An 18,875-nucleotide genomic window follows, 5' to 3' on the forward strand; every position below is an offset into this window, starting at 1 on the left:
AAATGGAAATAAAAATCAAAGAAATTTCCTGTTTAATTGTAGACAAACAGGGGTGTTTATTTATGAGCTTTAATAATTAATTCACCAAAGCTAATGCCGTAGAACAGAGAAGCTACTGACATAGTTTTGTTATTCTTTGATTCCTTCCTTCATATTTTCACAACTAAGAGTATTTTGGACAACCATTTCCTCCAACAGTTGTGTGCAAAGAAGAGCTATGCTATCATATAGCTCAAGAAATAGGCTTAGCATTTCTAAGGTAAAAGAATAATGAATATGAATTCCAGTAAAATGTTTTCAACTTGAATCTCAATTTGACACTTTGCTACCTGTTCTTTCCGTGAAGGATTACCATGCCTCTCCCATTTTGTCTCTGTCTTGAAATATAACATTATTCTGAAGCAGAGGAGACAACATGTCAATCCCAAAGATGCCAGAGTTCGGGTGCACTTTGTGGGTGGAGAATTGGCACATAGAATGCCACCACAAGAATCCTTTTGCCAGAGGGGCTAATCGGCTGAAAGTAAAATGGGCTTCTGTAGGAACAGATAATACCTCACACTTGTTATTAAACATGCAGTTTATACTGTTGTAAAACTGAAAACTGAGAAGAATGTTTATGGCAGCTATTGTTTCAAACTTAGAAGCAGCGACAGTAATGAAAACATCATACCAATGTCTAATCCAATAAAATCCTTGGTTTACTGTGTTTTGTATGGGCAACCAAATAAAGTAAAAATAGGGAATAAAACAGAAGAGGTATCACTTTAGCGTGAACACACTGTAGATCTATTGTGCTATATTTGTAGAGCTAACAAATTAACAGCAACTTAAAAAATGACTTTAGGAATCCCAAGAAGTTCCATAGTTTATTACTTTCAAATAAAAGTAAATACTCAAACCCATCACGAGCCTACTTTTAGGTGGAACAGCCAAGATACTGGATGTATTGTAGAATAAGAAATCGATCAAGGTGATGGTATAAATTTTCAGTGGCATGGCCAAGGCATGAATGTAGGTAGAAAGCAATGCTGAATCATTATCAATTTATTTGGGCAGAAATGACACCTTCTAGATTAGAAAATCTGTTTATTGATTTAAGCTTAATTTCATAGTTAGTAACACAAAATCAGACTGATCAGAGATATCTCTTGTATTCTGAATGTAAGATGAAAACTTACATTCAGTCTTTTACTGAAATGTAGTTCATCTCTACAACGGAGTGTGTGCGGAATATCAAAAACCTAAAACACCATAAGGCAGACTTCAATTTTTACCCTTAAATAGGTAAAAAAATTTAAAATTTAAAAGATGGACCTTTAAGATACCCGAATACCAACATTCACATCTGAAGGGGACAAAGCACTCTGGTATTTGCAAATGTGAAATAAGCAGTTATAAATATGTTTTTGGCAACCAAATTGCTTCATTACTATCAACACATTTTTCTTATTAGTATTGGTAAAGAAATAGTAATAGGAGTAAAATATCCTTTTATGCTAAACCTATGTGTAAACTTACTTATATAAAGTGCTCTTCCATTATTTTGTGTATTGCATAAAGAGATTATTGTGGAGACCTTTAACTCTGTTCTAGTCTTTTCTCTCCATGACCTTCTGTTAATATACAACCAGCCAGGTGCCTTCCTGCATTAAATTATGGCGTGAAAGGCAGGTTTCAGGCTTATCTTAGTGAATATTATCTAGTCTTAAATTTGATTCAGGCTTGATTTAGGCTTAATTTATAACTGTACCCAATATTTCACTTACACTTATGAATAATAATAACTCTTTGACTAGTTACTCAGAATATCCATTATGAGAACTTAAAAAATATATTGAGAAAACCCCTAAAACAACATAGAGTACATTTTGAACTTTTTTTTTTTTTTAAAAGATTTTATTTGTTTTAGAGAGAGAGCATGAATGCGAGAGGGAGGGACAGAGGAAGGAAGAAGAGCCTGAGAAAGACTCTGAAGCCAAACAGGCATTGAGCTTGGAGCCAGAGACCGGGCTTTGACTAGGTGACCTGATTTCGACCAGAGCCGAAATCAAGAGTCTGCTGCTCCACCAACTGAGCCACCCAGGTGCCCTACATTTTGTACTTTTTATCTACTAATCTTATGGTCCATTTTTACTAATCATGGTATTACTGATTATAAAGGAACTAAGAATAACAGTCCACAATATCCTCCAGGACTTATGACAGAAATCATATAGGAAAATCATCTGCCCCAATGTATTGTACTTTGTATTCTACTCATGTCAATACTAAACATCACCTGTTATACCCTAACACTGCTCCAACCCCTTTCCAACTGGAAAATGCAAAATGTAGGACCTTGAATCCTCTCAATACATTAATGATCTACTAAACTAAGTTTCAACCCTCATAAAGTCAATATGCCTTTTTTAATTTATAGAAATGCAAACGTTGTCTAGGATAGCACTGTCCAATAGAAACTTCTGTGATAAAAATGTTCTGTATCTACACTGTTCAATAGGGTAGCCTCTAGCCATTGAGTTCTTCAAATGTGGCGGGTGGGACAAGGAACTGAATTTTTAATTGTATCTGGTTCTAAGTAATTTAAACAGCCACATGTATTGGTTAGTACTGGTCTAGTAGATTCTTAAAATAGGTAAGTGTTAGAACTGGAAAGTAGATTATGGGCAATCAAGAAATCTTAAAATTATCAGCTTTATGTTTTAAAAACTCTGTCATTCATTCCTTCAGTATGAATTTTTCCAGAAGGTTCACATAAAAAAAAAAAAACAACAACAACACAAATACCAACCAAATTCTTTACGTTGCTTTTCTGTATGAATCATCTTTTTGCAAAGAGGTGTAAGACTGATTTTATTGCCAACTCTGCCCCCTCTTCTACAGACAGAACTCAGTGATTAGGTTCTTGCATTTATTTAGGTTACTCTCCTAAAAAACATGGTTTCCATACTGCAAATAAATGACAGGAACTTTTCCACTAAATTATCCCAGACAGCACAAATGTTCTTTCCAAAAGTGGAGACTGGAACCACAGCCCCCTCACGTTGCCTGCTACATCTGTTTATGCTTATAGAAGTGACATCCACTTTGTAGACAGAGAATGCCAATTTCTTGGGAAAGCACCCAGAATTTGGTGAGCTTGAAGAAAAAAATTCACTGTTCAAAATACTTAGAATTGAGTAACTACAAAGGCTTTTTGAAATTAAGTGGGGAGAGATTTTGCTTCCAGGGTATAGATTCTGTATACAGACTTGCTGGAGTTCATATCCATCTACAATCATTTAGTAGTTGATAAAGCTTTGGGTAAGTTACAAACCTAAACTTCAGTTTTCCCATCTGGGAAATGCAGATAATTATAGTTCCGTTGGGAAAACTTGTTTAAGACTTTGAAATGGGCAAAATTATCACAGGGAGTTCTTTCAGTGGCAGGCTGGATGTTATCTACAGGAATCTGCTTTTTTGGTTCTAAGGCAGTCTGCACCTTTGACCTTCGATAAGGCCATTTTACTATTTTATAAGCTGTAGAAAGTAATGGTAATGTAAATGTTCTTATCTATAGAAATGCAAAATTACTTTGTTTTTCTTAGAGATACCATTACTTCCCTGTAGAACAGATAATTCGAAACATTTCATTTTGAGGCCTTATAGAGTTTTAACCAGTTTGGCCTCTTTACGGATTGTCCGTTAAGATCTGCTCTTTACATCCTTGTTGGAATGGGTTGTAACATCTTGCGATTCCCTCCCTAATTAATGAGTTAAATGATATTTCGGACACATTTTTATTTTCTATGTCCATGAGAGCTACGGTATTACCTTCTTCAAAAATTATCCTTTAGTCATTTCTACCCTGTGGAATATTTGGGAGGATTGGTTAAAAAATCCACATTGATCCTCATGATCAGTTTCGTATTTTGCCCCAAGGCTGTAACACTTCCGGTCTTTGGGCGGGGGGGTGGGGGGTGGGGTGGTGTGGGGTAGAGAAGGGGGAGTAGCGGCAAAAGGGGGAGGTAGGGGGTCGGAAAAATTCTATCCTGACGCGAACGTCAGGATCCTTTTCTTTTTTAACAGTGGAGACTTGAGGTCAAGGTGGGTGTTAGGCGGGGCACAGTGGCCTAGGTGTTGGCCTTCCCCGCCTGGTGAGTGGCCTGGGGTTTTAGATGCCCTGGGGTCATCAAGTTAATGCAGACTTTGTGGGGGCCCAGCAGCGGGCCGAGCGGTAGCCCAGTTTGCGCCGAACCAACCCCTCTCAGCAAGGCCGAGAGGAGAAGAGAGCAGGCCTTGCCCCAGGCCCCGGAGGCCCCTAGCCCGCGGCCGAGGGGGTGGGGCGGCCTCTCCTCGGGCCGGTGCTTTTCGCCCTCGGTTGGCCGCCAGAGGCTCCCTCTCTCTCTCCCTCTCCTGGGATTTTGCTGCCGGGCTCCCTCTCTCTGCGGCCCTAGAGTTAATCCCATCAGCCGAGGTGAGGCACCTGTTACCCTGGGCCTTCCTCACCCCCGCGGCCTCTCCCCCACTACACCTGGGCTCCCGGGCGGCCCAAACGGCCCGGCGCGGGTGACCGCACGTGGGCCAAGCCCCTTCCGCGCCGGGACCCCCGCCCCAGGCCGGCCCGAGTGTGCGAGCGTGTCGCGGCCCGGGCCGCCGCCCGCCCGCAATGGCGTTGGGGAGCGCAGCGCGCCTCCCGGGGCCGCCCGCCGCGGGCAGGGCGCGCGTGGGGGCCGCGGCGCGAGTGGAAGCGGCCGCCGCAGCCGCCCTCCGCGCTGCGCCGTGAGCGGCGGGTGGAGGGGCGCCGAGCCGGCGGGCGCCGAGAGAGCCGCGGCCACCGTGGGGCGGGGGGCGCCTCTAAGGAGGGGGGTGGGAGCCGCGGCCGCCCGACCCTCCCCGCCGGCGGCGGCTCCCGCTCGGGTAAGGGGGAGGCTGTGCGCGGGGCGAGGAGTTGGGGAGGGTGGAGATGAAGAGGAAAAAAATCGGGATGTACAAAGGCTGAGTTGCAGGCTGGGGGTGGGGGTGGGTTGTGGTTGGGGAGCGATAGGTTGAGGATCGGAGGCATTATCAGTGGGATCTATTGTTTCCTGGCACATTGGGAGGAAAAACAAAGGGATTTATTATCATTACCCTGTAATTTTTTTTTTCTTTTTCTTTTTTTAATGTGGCTAGGGAGCTCGGCTTTCCCCGTGCCACACTGGGATCCGCCTGGCAGCCGCCGGGAGCCGCAGCCAATGTGTTAGGACTTCAGGTGCTTTTTGGCACAAAGCTAGACTGCGACCTCCTACCATAGCGCTTGGCGTCACCTGCTCTCCCGGCCCTGCCCCGGGGCCGAGGGATTGCGTCCCGAACCAGGCTTGGGAACCGGCTGCCTCTCAAGTTGGTGTTATTTATGTTTGTCTTTTGTGAGCGCAGGTTTTGAGTCCCCCGGCGGCCCCATCTCCCCCGCCCCCGCCCCCTCGGGTTCGAATTGGCCGGGGAGGGAGTGGGGTGTACGTGGGGGGGGGGAGGGTGTGCAGGGCTTAAACAAATGTCAGGGTACAAGGAGATTGTCGATGCTTTACAAAAAAAAAAAAAAAACAAAAAAAAACAGGCACCACACTCTCAAGCCTTTCTTGTTTGTCTGCATGGGCCATGCATGCGTGCTGGGCCAGAAGCTGAGTTTGGAGGCGGTTTAAGTGAAAGTGTGTGCTTCCTCAGCTGATGGTGCGTGAGGGTGATATGGCTCGGCCTAATATTAAAAGACAAAACAAAGCAAAAACAAAATGAAAAATCTTTGGAGCTACATTGTCTGCGCCTCAGCGGATCTTGAAGTATTTGATTACTGGCATATTGATATAAAATCCAGCTGTGGGCTAGTGGAGACCAGCAAGCATGCATTGCGTTGCATTCTGAGCTTGTAGTAAGTTAGAGGAGTAAACAAATCAGGACTATGAAAAGAGGGCTCATGTTATATTTGCTTTCTGATCGTCACGTTCTGCATTTATTCCCATGATATTCTACATCTCACTCTATAATTAATAGTATCCACGCTTAGGAAACTTCCAAATATTAGATGTGAGTGCACTTAGAGTGAAACTTATTTTCATTTAAGAACTTTCTTCTGCTTGTTTTGGTCTGAAAATGTACTAATGTTGCTCGGGGGATGCTGTACATGAGAATATTGGACCAAAGAGGGTGAACTAAGCTTCTGTAAGCATATTTTGGACTTTGGAAACATAGATTCCAAACTTTGAATTGTACTTATACGGAAAGAATAAATTCTACCTGATGGGGAGCACCCCAAATGAAATTCATTTTTCTGAAGGTTTGGTGATATCTTAAAGATCTGTGAACTGCTGGTTTCTTTGAAGGTCATTCACAAAAGCAACAGAAACTTAGGCTAAAGTTATGTACTTGTACTCATGTGTAACTTGTATGTGTGTCAGTATATGATTTCTGTAGGGATCTCCAAATTGTGTTTGAAACATTTTTGTTATCTAAGGCCAATTAGAGGGATAACTTTTAAATTCTTGGCTTTTAAATTCCCTTATTAATGATTTTTTTTCCTGTTTGACATATGGCTAAGCTACATTGAAAAGTATATTGTTAGTTGACTGAACTTAAATTCAAATAAGTAAATGAATTTAGAAATTCATTCTTTTCTGTTACAGATGAACCTCTAGTCTCGCTTTGAAAAAGCCATTTTGTGTAACCCCTGACTGAATAATTTCCTAATACACCTTTGGGAGGATCACTGATACAGTATGGCATTTGAGAGGTACTTTTTCTTGACCAAATACTGGTGATTAGAGAAGAGAGGTATTTTGTTTTTTGTTTTTTTTTCCTGATCATTATGAACATTGGCTTTTCACCCCTGAAGTAAAAATGTTGAAAACCGAGTCTTCAGGTGAACGAACCACTCTCAGAAGTGCCTCTCCTCACAGGAATGCTTATAGAACTGAGTTCCAGGCACTGAAAAGTACCTTTGACAAACCCAAGTCAGATGGGGAGCAAAAAACAAAAGAAGGTGAGAGCTCCCAGCAGAGCAGGGGGAGGAAATATGGCTCCAACGTCAACAGAATTAAAAATCTATTTATGCAGATGGGTATGGAACCCAATGAAAATGCTGCAGTCATTGCCAAAACAAGGGGGAAAGGTGGACCTTCATCTCCACAGAGAAGAATGAGGCCCAAAGAATTTCTGGAAAAAACAGATGGCTCGGTTGTTAAGTTGGAGTCCTCTGTTTCCGAACGAATCAGTAGATTTGACACAATGTACGATGGCCCTTCATATTCTAAGTTCACAGAAACTCGGAAGATGTTTGAGAGAAGTGTGCATGAGTCAGGACAGAACAACCGCTATTCCCCAAAGAAAGAGAAAGCTGGAGGGAGTGAGCCTCAGGATGAGTGGGGTGGCTCGAAGTCCAACAGAGGCAGTACCGATTCCTTGGACAGCCTTAGCTCCCGGACAGAGGCTGTCTCCCCAACTGTGAGTCAACTGAGTGCAGTGTTTGAGAATACCGATTCCCCCAGTGCCATTGTTCCTGAGAAGGCTGAGAACAACGCATACTCAGTGACTGGCCATTATCCTCTGAATCTACCATCTGTTACTGTTACAAATCTTGACACTTTTGGTCACCTTAAGGATTCTAATTCTTGGTCTCCTCCAAGCAAACACGGTGATGATGCAGAGGATTCTCAGAAGGGTCATACAACTCCGGGACCAGAAGTGGCTTTGAAAAGTACCTCTCTAGCCTCCATACCCAGTGAAGAGACACAGCAGAGCGAGGAAGCCGAGGACTCCACATCCAACCAAGAGACTCCTGTCGGGATTGACAGAGACGTTCCTGAAGAACCTTGTGCTGACACTAAGGCAATGCCCGAGTCTGAAATCCCTTCACCACAAAATGAACCTTTAGAAGACGCCGAAGCTAATTTAGTTGGGAGTGAGGCAGCAATGCATCAGAAGAAAGAACTGGCAGGTGGTGATTTTACCTCTGCTGATGCTTCTGGATCCAGGTGTGGAAAGGAAGTACCTGAAGATTCAGTTCATTTTGAGAGTTCCCATGTTTACATGCACAGTGACTATAATGTATACAGGGTCAGGTCCAGGTATAATTCAGACTGGGGAGAGACGGGCACTGAGCAGGATGAGCAGGAAGAGAGTGATGAAAACAGTTACTATCAACCTGATATGGAATACTCGGAAATTGTTGGATTGCCAGAAGAAGACGACATCCCAGCAAATAGGAAAATTAAGTTTAGTAGTGCTCCAATTAAGGTAAGTATGTTTTCTCAGTTTGTTTTTGAAATTTCCAAGTTGTGTTTTTTTTTTTTTTTTTTGGTATTTGGGCCTAAATGTATGTAGAATAGATTTGACAACTATAAGGAAGTCACGGTTGTTGATATACACATGTTGTCAAGTGATTTTAAAAGTTTGGGAGATGTCCACATATTTCCTAATATACTTTAGGATTGCTTAAACCGGTATTGACTAATAGTAAAGTTGAAGAAGTTTGAGGATTGTGAGATACATTCCAATGGACTGGAGTATGAATAATATGAACCCGGAAAACCGGGAGTGTTAGTTTGAAAATAGAATTACCTCTTTAACTAGTTCTACTAAAAGTACCCACATGTAATAACATTTTCTGAATCTGGACCCTCTAGGATATGAGGCATAATGTACAATGAGAAAGTCATGGTTGACCTTGAAATAATAGTCTTTATTTACTTGCTTAAAAAATTCTTGAGTTCTCTCTTACTTAAGTGTAAGTGGATTGTGAGGAATGTTGAAACTTACTATTTTTTTTTGTACTGCTACTTAGTAGCGAAAGTTTGATTCATGGAAATATATTAGCGGACTTAAATACTTTAATTGGAAAGCTATGACTGTGATTAGCTTTGAGTTCAGAACTTGTGATGTAGCCCTGAAATGAAATTTTATGAAAGGAAATTAAATTGATTTGTCATTCATGTATATGTTTTTACCTCTTAAAAGCTGGATAAATGCCAATTGAATTCAGATGCTCTATTCTAATGACTTCACTTACTTAACATTTGGTGTAGAAGAAATAGCACAGCGTACATCAGAAGCGGGGGGTGAAGCATTATTAGCTGATAATGGCAGGAGGGGCAGGAGGTGGTGGGTTGAGTATCACAGTCTCCTGGAATGCTTTTTCAAAGTGTACTTGCCCATCAGCCTCCGTCCTAAGATTCTGGCATGCCCTCCTAGGGGAATCGAAGGGTTGTGGTGGTAGAAATGTGTAGATTGAAACCACTTTCTAGGGACTCCCAGCTTGTCCTGTGTGTATATATAATAGATTTGGAATTTGATGTGATGTCTTTTAAAGGAATCTGAAATCCACTGTCTATTGTCATTTCCGTCTTTTGAAACTTCCATATAAGGCTGTGAGAGAGAATTTACAAAGCAAAGAGAAATTTGACTTTACTCTAATTATGAAATACTAATTTGAAATAAATAATCTATGAAATTATTTATAGGTGTTAGTAGGCAGTTCATTTCATTAGGGTAAGACAAAATTTCTGGGTCAGAATGGGCCATGCCAAGTTACACTGTGTTTAAAATAACTAGGGATGTGAGTGTGGTTTCTGAGTAAGCTAAGTTTCTTTGCTGTGTTTTCCCACTTTCATTTGTGAGCCTCTCCCCTAAACCTCGGCCCCCCCACTCCCCAAGTCTTAGGCTCTCTCTTTAGAGGTGTCTTTCCATCAGGCTTATCCAGGGAGTTCCTAAATTTCGCTGTGCATGTTCCCTTCCAAGTGCTCTCCTTTGAGCATCATCTTTCTACCCCTTAGGAAGAAAGCAATAAGATTAAATTGTTTTACACTGAGCAAGGCAGGAATAACTGAAATGAACTCTTCAAGGAGTTTGTTAAAACCAGTGACTAACGCCCTAATGGGAGATAGCAGCTTAACGAAAATTTATCAACTAGAACACTACCCACTCGACCAAATGGGGCACCAGCCTTGTATTTGCGTCCGGAGCTGCACAAAATGTAATATATGGTGATGGGTTTAATGCATTTTAAAGGATTTCTTATTGAAATATGGCGGTTCATAGGTGAACAAACCAGGTTTGGGATATGATATTCTGAAATTCAAGTGATTTTTCCTACTGTTGCTTATAACAAAAGCGTTTTGCCTTTTAATTTTCATGTAATAAATTATGTATTTTATATAACAAGGAATGAAATAGATTACATACATATAAGTTGTAACACATTTTATCAAGAATAAGGTTTGTGAAACAAAGATAATGTACTAGGTTTAAGTGGGCAGTTAAAAGTATTAGTTGGAGTGGATTAAGTTTGCAAACAGAAGATTCATTCTTAGCCCTTTGTAATGAATAAGACAATTACTCTTTCTTGTTGTTCTCACTGTTTAACATGTAAGTGGATTCACTTGAAAATCTTGAGAGTCACTTTTCTACTGGTACTGGGGATGAGAGTATTTAGATTATTCTCCAATTAAGATTTTTGCCTCAGAGGGTGGTAACAATGAAGTTCAACAAGTGTTTATTGAAGGCTTTTCATGTGTCTGTGCTCATGCTGTTTGAGGTAGAAGGCACGCAAATCTACAATGTTGCCTTTTTCAAACTATATGAGCTGGTTGAATCCGTTCTTTAATACTTGTTATTTAAAACACATATAGCACAGTCTGAAAACCTGTGCTGAAATGTCTCATGTCCTATGAGGACTGTAACTGTCCTTGGCTGTGCTAAATGCATGGATTGAACAGGATTTGATAAACCATTTGGAAGGTAATAAACTGTGCCATTCCCTATGTATGTTTCATTATTCCTTTTGTAAAGTTGCACTTACAGAATGGGCGATTATGATTTCCAACCTAAACCTTTTCTTTTGAAATTTAAACATACTGCCTCTTTCAGCAACCAAAGGTGACATACTCTTTACAGAAATGATCTTTAGAACTTTTACATTCTTTTCCTGATATTCTCATTTACTCTTCACTGGAGTAAATATTCTCAACACTTTTAGGCTTTTGTTTTACATCTTGTGTATGATCTTTATGTGTGTGATCATTTCGTCAGTTTTTATTTCAGTTCTTCTATAGATTTTTTTAAATAGATACTTTCCCAAGACGTCTTAAATCTGGATCTAGGAAAGCATCAAAATGATAGCTGATCTTTCCTGTGTAGTGTATTACTTATACATAATCGGTGACATTTAGAAATGGATTGTTTCTTAATGGATAGGTTGATGTGTTTCACAGTGTTGTGGAAAATTACAGTGGGATTGATTAATAATGGAAAATATAAAATCCAAGTTTGAAATATGGAGTGAGAGAGTGTTATGAACCATGCTAATTTGAGCTATGGAATTATGCCTTCATTCTCAGGAATTTCTCAAAACCAAGAGATTGAATTAATTAGCTTTGCTTTAAATGAACCCAGGAGAGAAGTGGTGACATTTTTCATTATTGTTTTCTATTAATTTGGAATATTTACTGAGACCTTGCTACGTGTGGGTTAACAGTGCAATATACTATAAAATGTAGTAAATACAGAAAGTGACTGGAGCTGATCAGGTCAGCAAATGCCAGGAGGTGGGGAGTGGATAGCCCCTGAAGGATGGTTCTCGGGCTGTTCTCCTGAACTGTTCCTGGATGCTCTTTCTAAGGTCACTGCAACCCTTTTAAGGCAGTCATAACCCTTTCTCTCTTTCTGGTAGTCTTATGTCCTTTGGATAGGTGTTCTTGAAACTTAGCATCCATGAAAAAGGGTATTTTCCCAATTCCCTTAGCAAGAAGGAGATTGTAGGGTTAATGTGACCGTATGTTGTGCTCTACCTTTCTGAATGTTCTCTCTAGCTATAGGGAGTTTGCAGAGCTGGGGTTCAAAGGAGAATCACCAAGGACTGCAGTGCTTCTCTAAATCTTACATGAGACTTGTTGAAAGTGGGGTCCCTTAGCATTCTCTTTCTTTTGAGGGGCTCCGAGTTGATACACAGGACATATATAAGATCTTTTATTTGGGAGGTGTTCAGAGTATAGTTCTGAGGTTCAGATTTCAGTCATTCTGTTTCTTCAGATAGTCTTGCTCAGTGCTCTTAAACTTTAATATGCTTATGAAACCCCTGGGGATATTTTAAAGTGCGGATTTCTGATTCAGCAGTTATTTGGGGGGGAATCACCTTGATGCAAAGATTAACCTTTAAGCACATCACCAGCTTTCCCACGGGCTATACAATAGACAGGCTCAGCAACCAGATTAAATGTCTGAATCACAGTATTTATCAAATCAGTTTAAAACACACAGCCAGAAGCAAGAGGAAAGCCATAGGGAAAGTTTACACAGGTAAGGAGCAAAGTTTGGAGGGACCGCGGAACCTGAGGCCCAGGTACACAGTATTTATATGCCAGCCCTCTCACTTTCACATCACCCTTCCCACTAACGGTGCGGTTATGAGGACCAGAGTTGATTTTTGAGCATGGGCTCCACATACTAATAATCCCCTCAGCTCATGATATCATGGTATTTGCTCTACAGAGGAGAGACGGTACAAGTACACTTACAGACAGCGGTAGCGGGGGTGCCTGGGTGGCTCAGTGGGTTAAGCCGCTGCCTTCGGCTCAGGTCATGATCTCAGGGTCCTGGGATCGAGTCCCACATCGGGCTCTCTGCTCGGCAGGGAGCCTGCTTCCCTCTCTCTTCTCTCTGCCTGCTTCTCTGCCTACTTGTGATCTCTCTCTGTCAGATAAATAAATAAAATCTTTAAAAAAAAAAAAAGACAGCGGTAGCTTTGCCAGTTTCCCTGGGTTTTAGTGTTTCTTGGGTCAGGCACCTGTGAGTCTGAAATAAGACCAGGCTGGGCGGCCTCGGTGGGTGGCTGGAATGGAGATGGCGTATCTGGCAGCCCAGAGATGGCACGAGGATGACTTGGTCTTTCCATCCCTTTTCTTTCTGCAAGGGAACTTCTTGTTTGTTCCATCAGTATATTTTCTATTTTGGAATGTCTTTCCGCTTACTAACTTAACTATTTTTAGCACATCTTAAAAATTTTGCCTTCGTTTTTAGAAGCTTATAAGCTGTTATTATCTGTACCTAATTGAGCCTCTGAGTGTGGCCTTTACCTCCTTAAGTTATTAGCTTACTTACCGTTAGTGACCATCACTTATAAGTGTCATCCATCCCATTTGTTTTCTTTTTTAAATTTTATTTTATTATTATTATTTTTTAAAGATTTTATTTATTTATTTGACAGACAGAGATCACAAGTAGGCAGAGAGGCAGGCGGAGAGAGAGGAAGAAGCAGGTTCTCTGCTGAGCAGAAAGCCCGATGTGGGGCTCGATCCCAGGACTCTGGGATCATGACCTGAGCTGAAAGCAGAGGCTTTAACCCACTGAGCCACCCAGGTGCCCCCCCATTTGTTTTCTTGATCTATATAACAGAATTTAATATTGTTGAATAATATAGCAAATTCACAAATAGTAGGTCTCAGGTGAGATTGTGGATTCCTAAAAAGATCTCAAGTGTGTGCTGAGGCTGCTGGTCAACAGATCGCTCTTTGGAATATGATTGTGAAGTAGTTTTCTGACTGCTGACAAGAGCTGGTCACAAAATGTTGGGGAATCCTTTAACACATTTGCTTTTCAGATTGGTCTGCTATAGCTGGTTTTGTGGAATTGTGTTCTTTGAAGCTGACGCAGGTGTAAAGTTGTAAGGTGCGTGATAGTTGTGGATAAAAGAGTGGATTATGACCTCTAAATTCATAAAAAATTGGGGTCATTAAAATGTCACATCATAGACTCTTGTGTTAGACCACATAAGAGTTTTATACAAGAGTGTTAAGTTTTGTTTTTGTTTTTGTTTTTTTTTTCTTTTTGGAGGATTTTATTTATTTATTTGAGAGAAGAACACAAGCAGGGGAAGGGACAGAAGGAGAGGGAGAATCAGAACCCCCGCTGAGCAGGGGGCCTGACACGGGACTCCATCCCAGGACCCCGAGATCATAACCTGAAGGTAGATGCTTAACTGACTGAGCCAGCCAGGTGTCTGACATATTTCTTAGTATAAGTTGCAGAAAATATGCTCGAAAAAACATTACTCTAAGTAAATTTGAGATATATCTGATGAACTTGCTAAATCTAGAGTGAAAATTAAATAGCAGTTTGCAAACTATTAATGTGAGCTTTTTAAGAAAATCTTTTTAATTATAAAAAAAGCAGGAGGAAGGAGTTCTTGATAGACTCAGAAACTCCATTTCTTTCATTTTTTGGAAGCCTAAATTAATAAACTAGAGAAGAGTATAGGATTGTTGTCTTATTTAGTTTGTTTTTCTTTGGATAACTTTGATTTCGTAACATTTAAATTGGACTTCCTTTAACATTCTGATGTCTTGATTCATAACCAGGTAAATATGTCAAATATTTTAATGTACTATACACATTTAATGTACAAATATTTTAATGTACCCCTTTTCTAATATTGAATGTGTAGACTAATACCTCTTTTCTGTTTTACTAAACGCTGGTCATTTAGTCTGCAAAAAGGGGTTCTTTTCTACAACAAACTATTACAGACGTTTGCTGGCATTTATTTGTAGTAGAAAGATTTAGTTTTTTGTTTTTTGTATCAGCCATAATTTTTATCTTCCCCTCTAAACTTCCTCACAAAGGACACTGGTTGTTGGCATTAATGGATTTTAAAGGGAAGAGACTGTATTTAGGGGAAAATAACTTCCTATGTTATCCATGCCTTGTTTACCTTATTAACGCAGTTATATGCCCAACGGTAGTAATCTGATTTAAGTCTCATCTGCATTATAATTTTTTTTTTTTTCAACATCTTACTTCACCACCACTCAAGGACAAAAAAGGTTTCGGAATTTTTCTAGAGAGATACAGTTAGCTATGGGATAATATCTGCATAAACAAAACAAGCATTGCTATGTTAAACTCTGAATATCATTTCTTGGCTTTTGAGCTGTTACTTAATTTCTTTGCTTTTCTATTTAATATTCTTTTCTTAGTCTTCTATGTTCTTCCTTTTTGGACCTATTGCACTTTTTTTTCTTTTGCTTTATTATATTCCACAGTTCCCATTTTGAATGGGAAGGGATGATTCGTATTTTTTCTTCCTGGCTACTTAAAAATTTTTCCCCGAGTCTCATTTCTTCATTGTGGTTTGTGACATAGGAATTTACGGATGAAAAACCCTTCGCGGTAGTCTAGTGTAATTTCCCCCTCACTCCCATTAGCTCTTCAGTAGCTCATTGCTGACAGATGATCATTCGGCTTCTGCCTTAATAATTCCCCACTTTTGGGGAGTTTATTATTTTGCAAGGTGAAAGGGAAGTTAGAAGGAGGGAAATGCTGTGTGTGTGTGTGTGTGTGTGTATGTGTGTAGTTGTACAGCACTGTGAATGCACTTTTTTTGTTTTTAATTGGCAACTTTTTATTGAGCTAAAATTCATATAGCATAACACTCACCATGCAGTTTGATGGCCTTCAGTATATTCACAGTGTTGTGCAGCTATCACTGTTATCTAATTCTAGAGCATTTCCATCACCCTAAAAAGAAACCTTGTGCCTGTTAGCAGTCACTCTCAATTCCCCTTCTTCCTGTATCCTCTGGCAAGCACTAATCCACTTTCTGTCTCTGTGGATTTGCCTCTTCTGGACATTTCATATAAATGGAACAAGGGGCATGCTCTTTGAAAGGAACGTAGGAGACACAACGAATGTGACTTACGATATGTTAAAATTTTTTTTACGTGTTTTTTAAAAAAGATTTTATTTATTTATTTGACACACAGAGAGGGATCACAAGTAGGCAGAGAGGCAGGCAGAGGTGGGGGGAGCAGGTTCCCTGCTGAGCAGAGAGCCCAATGCAGGGCTTCATCCCAGGGCCCTGAAATCATGACCTGAGCCGAAGGCAGAGGCTTAACCCACTGAGCCACCCAGGCACCCCGCGATATATTAAAATTTAAGTTATCCTGAGGACGTCAGACTGTAGGACAGTCTAAAGAGCAGGGGGCAAAAGAATTTTCTGGGTGCTGACATGGTCTAAAGAGCAAGTGACAAGGTGTGGGAGCAACAGATGCTGTCTGCCCCTTATGCAGTTTCATGGAGAGGAAAAAAAAATCAAGCTGAGGAGACAGCAGGGTCCAGGAGGGGATGAGGGTATTTGTAAACCGAGGAAGAGCGGTGCCCGTGGCGAAGAGGACGGTTGGAACAGCTCCCTTGTGTGGGATACTGCACTTCCATGCATGTAATCTGAAATTGCTACTGATGGAGCCTAAGTGCTTGCTTCAGCGCGGGCTGTCGTCAAAGGCACGGAGAGCACTAATGCTGATTTCATGTTTGCAGTGGCCTGAGCACAAGGGACCCTTGTCCTTTTCCGATGATCTGATCAGCTTCTTTCCATCCTACTGCTCTGACGTTGTTGCTTTCATTATTCTTTTATGTTCAGCGAGATCGTTCATAGACAAACTTCACTCTTTATCTTTAAAATTCTCCTCATTCTTTCATATTTTAATACAGATTTCATATGCCATACTTGCTGTTATTCGTAATGTAACCATTTATGAGATGAGTAATTTGGGGCAGGCACTCATTTAGTTTATTGCATGTTATTTACTGAAGCATAGTATCTAGATGGCTGTTAAATATTATTAACTGGTAATGAAAGTAACACCAAGAGTGACTTGGTATTCTGTAAACTTGACGGATTGCCTCTTGAGGCCTTGGCTTTCTTATTTATAATGGAGGCTGTCTTACTTGTAAAAGACCCCTGCTCAGTGTTAACATCTTGTGATTTTCTGATTATCCTTTAAAAAGATTTGTACAGTAAGTACTGCTATCATACATATTTGTGCTGTTATTTCAAAGTGAAATGGACATCTTTGGTTGCAGTATGGAAATGAATTTAGATTAGTTGTTCGTGACAATCTTATTTATGCTGTAAATTATAGTTTAAAATGATTAAAATTATATATATATATATATATTTTTTAAAGATTTATTTATTTATTTATTTGACAGAGATCACAAGTAGGCAGAGAGGCAGGCAGAGAGAGAGAGGGAGAAGCAGGCTCCCTGCTGAGCAGAGAGCCCGATGCAGGGCTCGATCCCAGGACCCTGAGATCATGACCTGAGCCAAAGGCAGTGGCTTAACCCACTGAGCCACCCAGGCGCCCCTAAAATGATTAAAATTTTAAATCCAAGGGAGTACATTTTCATAGAGTAGTTTTTCAGAGCAACTCAACTTTTGGAAGTATGGGTTGAACTACATATTAAACACCCTGCTGAGGAACCTTAAGAATAAAGAAATGTTTTGTAATATACTTGCTGACATATTAATTGCTTCACTCACTTTTGTTCTGGAAATAGCTTCATAGCACGGTTCAACATGATTGAGATGTTGATATATATATATATATATATGTTTTTTTTTTTTTTTCAAAATTCCCAATTTTTCACTCTAACTTGTTCTCTCCTCACGCATCTATTCTTACAAAAAGGACAATGAATCAGGCTGAGTATAAAGATACCTGGAAATTTTATATTTCAGGAGGAGGAAAGGTTTGTTCTTCCCTTACTTGATCTGTTTTCAGAGGGATTGAAGAAAAGCATTTGTAGAGTTAAAACTTTCCCCCATATATTTATGTATCAGGAAAAGTGGTTTTAGATGAAATGGCTCATAGACCTGTTAGTCTCCTCTCTTTTTTTAAAGTCAGATAAGAGTTTTATTTTGGGGAAAGCTGATCCTCCAAGATGTTTTCTATACCAGTCGAAATATACTGGGCTAGATTGGAACATGTAGTGGTTGGCAAGGGTCTAAAAGATAAAGAGTCATGATTAAGAGGCTCCTTTCCAGGAGTGACCAGGTGAGAGGCTTGCAGAGTAGCTATTTGTGGAATTTTCCCGGTGAGGCTTTTGGACTGGTATAACCCTGAGAAACTGAGTGACTCTGTGCCTTCAGATCTGTCACTGTACAGTAGGGTGGACCCTTCTTTTCTCCACTTAAGAGCTGCCCTCCAAAAGTCACTTTTTACTTTTTACTTGTTCCTCTTTCAAAAGTATGTCAGGATAGAGTTCTGCAGAGGGTACATTCATGCTTGAAAGTTTGTCTAATCTTGAATACAAGGATTTTATTTTATTTTATTTTATTTTTTAAGAGTTTATTTATTTGAGGGGGTGGGAGGATCAGAGGGAGAGGAAAAAGCAGACTCCCAGCTGAGCACGGAGCAGGACATCGAACTTGATCCCAGGACCCTAGCTTCATGACCTGAGTTGAAGGCAGGTGCTTAACTGACTGAGCCTCCCAGTTGCCCCAATACAAGGATTTTAAATTGTACTCAGAATCAGAGGTACCTGTTTGGGGTTTTGAAGAGTTTTCCTTCCACTGTAAGGGACCTCAGCTGGGGGAAGGGAAGGGCAGGTTTATTGGTTGGTGTTTAAGATCAACCTGTGAGTCAGTGCTGTATTGATGGGTTCTTTTACCAACCACTTGTTTCAGATAAAATGGATGTGCAAAGTTGTTTCATAAAGAAAGAAAAAGACATAAATTCACACTTGCTCTTCGAATCAACTGATATATATTACATATACTTTTAAAAGAACCCATTTCTAGGGGGGCGAAATGGCAGAATTTACTGTAGGGTGTTTCACTATCATCTTGTACACTATACATAAGATGGATTTATTTTTAGAAGTTTCTTCTGTAGGTAGAATAATAAAGTGCAACAATTTAAATTGTGCAGGAGTTATTATATAATATACTATCCCCAGAGGGCCCATTTCCTCTTAGAAATTTCAAGATTGGTCACTAAACTTGAAAACACACACACAAACAAGCCTTATGGAAACAAAAACTGGATCAGAAATGAAAATCTACAAAATAATAGGGAAAGCAGAATACAAAAATG

At 40.3% G+C, this 18,875-nt stretch overlaps 1 protein-coding gene across 11 annotated transcripts in view; it reads left to right on the top strand.

The window, feature by feature from the left end:
• Nucleotides 1-4,351: 4,351 nt before the first annotated feature.
• The window catches only part of PPP1R9A (protein phosphatase 1 regulatory subunit 9A), a 304,701-nt gene continuing 290,177 nt past the window's right edge, over nt 4,352-18,875 (top strand). For 8 of the 11 annotated variants that reach the window (XM_059171151.1, XM_059171154.1, XM_059171155.1 and 5 more), the window contains exons 1-2: nt 4,352-4,459; nt 6,636-8,244. In XM_059171151.1, the coding sequence (XP_059027134.1) occupies nt 6,850-8,244 (1,395 nt within the window). In that variant the 5' untranslated portion in view covers nt 4,352-4,459; nt 6,636-6,849. Of the gene's footprint in view, nt 4,460-4,801; nt 4,903-6,635; nt 8,245-18,875 lie in introns of those variants that run through there. The other 3 variants (XM_059171161.1, XM_059171162.1, XM_059171152.1) reach the window with 2 other exon arrangements.

This window comes from Mustela lutreola, chromosome 4 (assembly GCF_030435805.1).
Source record: "Mustela lutreola isolate mMusLut2 chromosome 4, mMusLut2.pri, whole genome shotgun sequence".
In the NCBI taxonomy this organism is placed as follows: Eukaryota; Metazoa; Chordata; class Mammalia; order Carnivora; family Mustelidae; genus Mustela; species Mustela lutreola.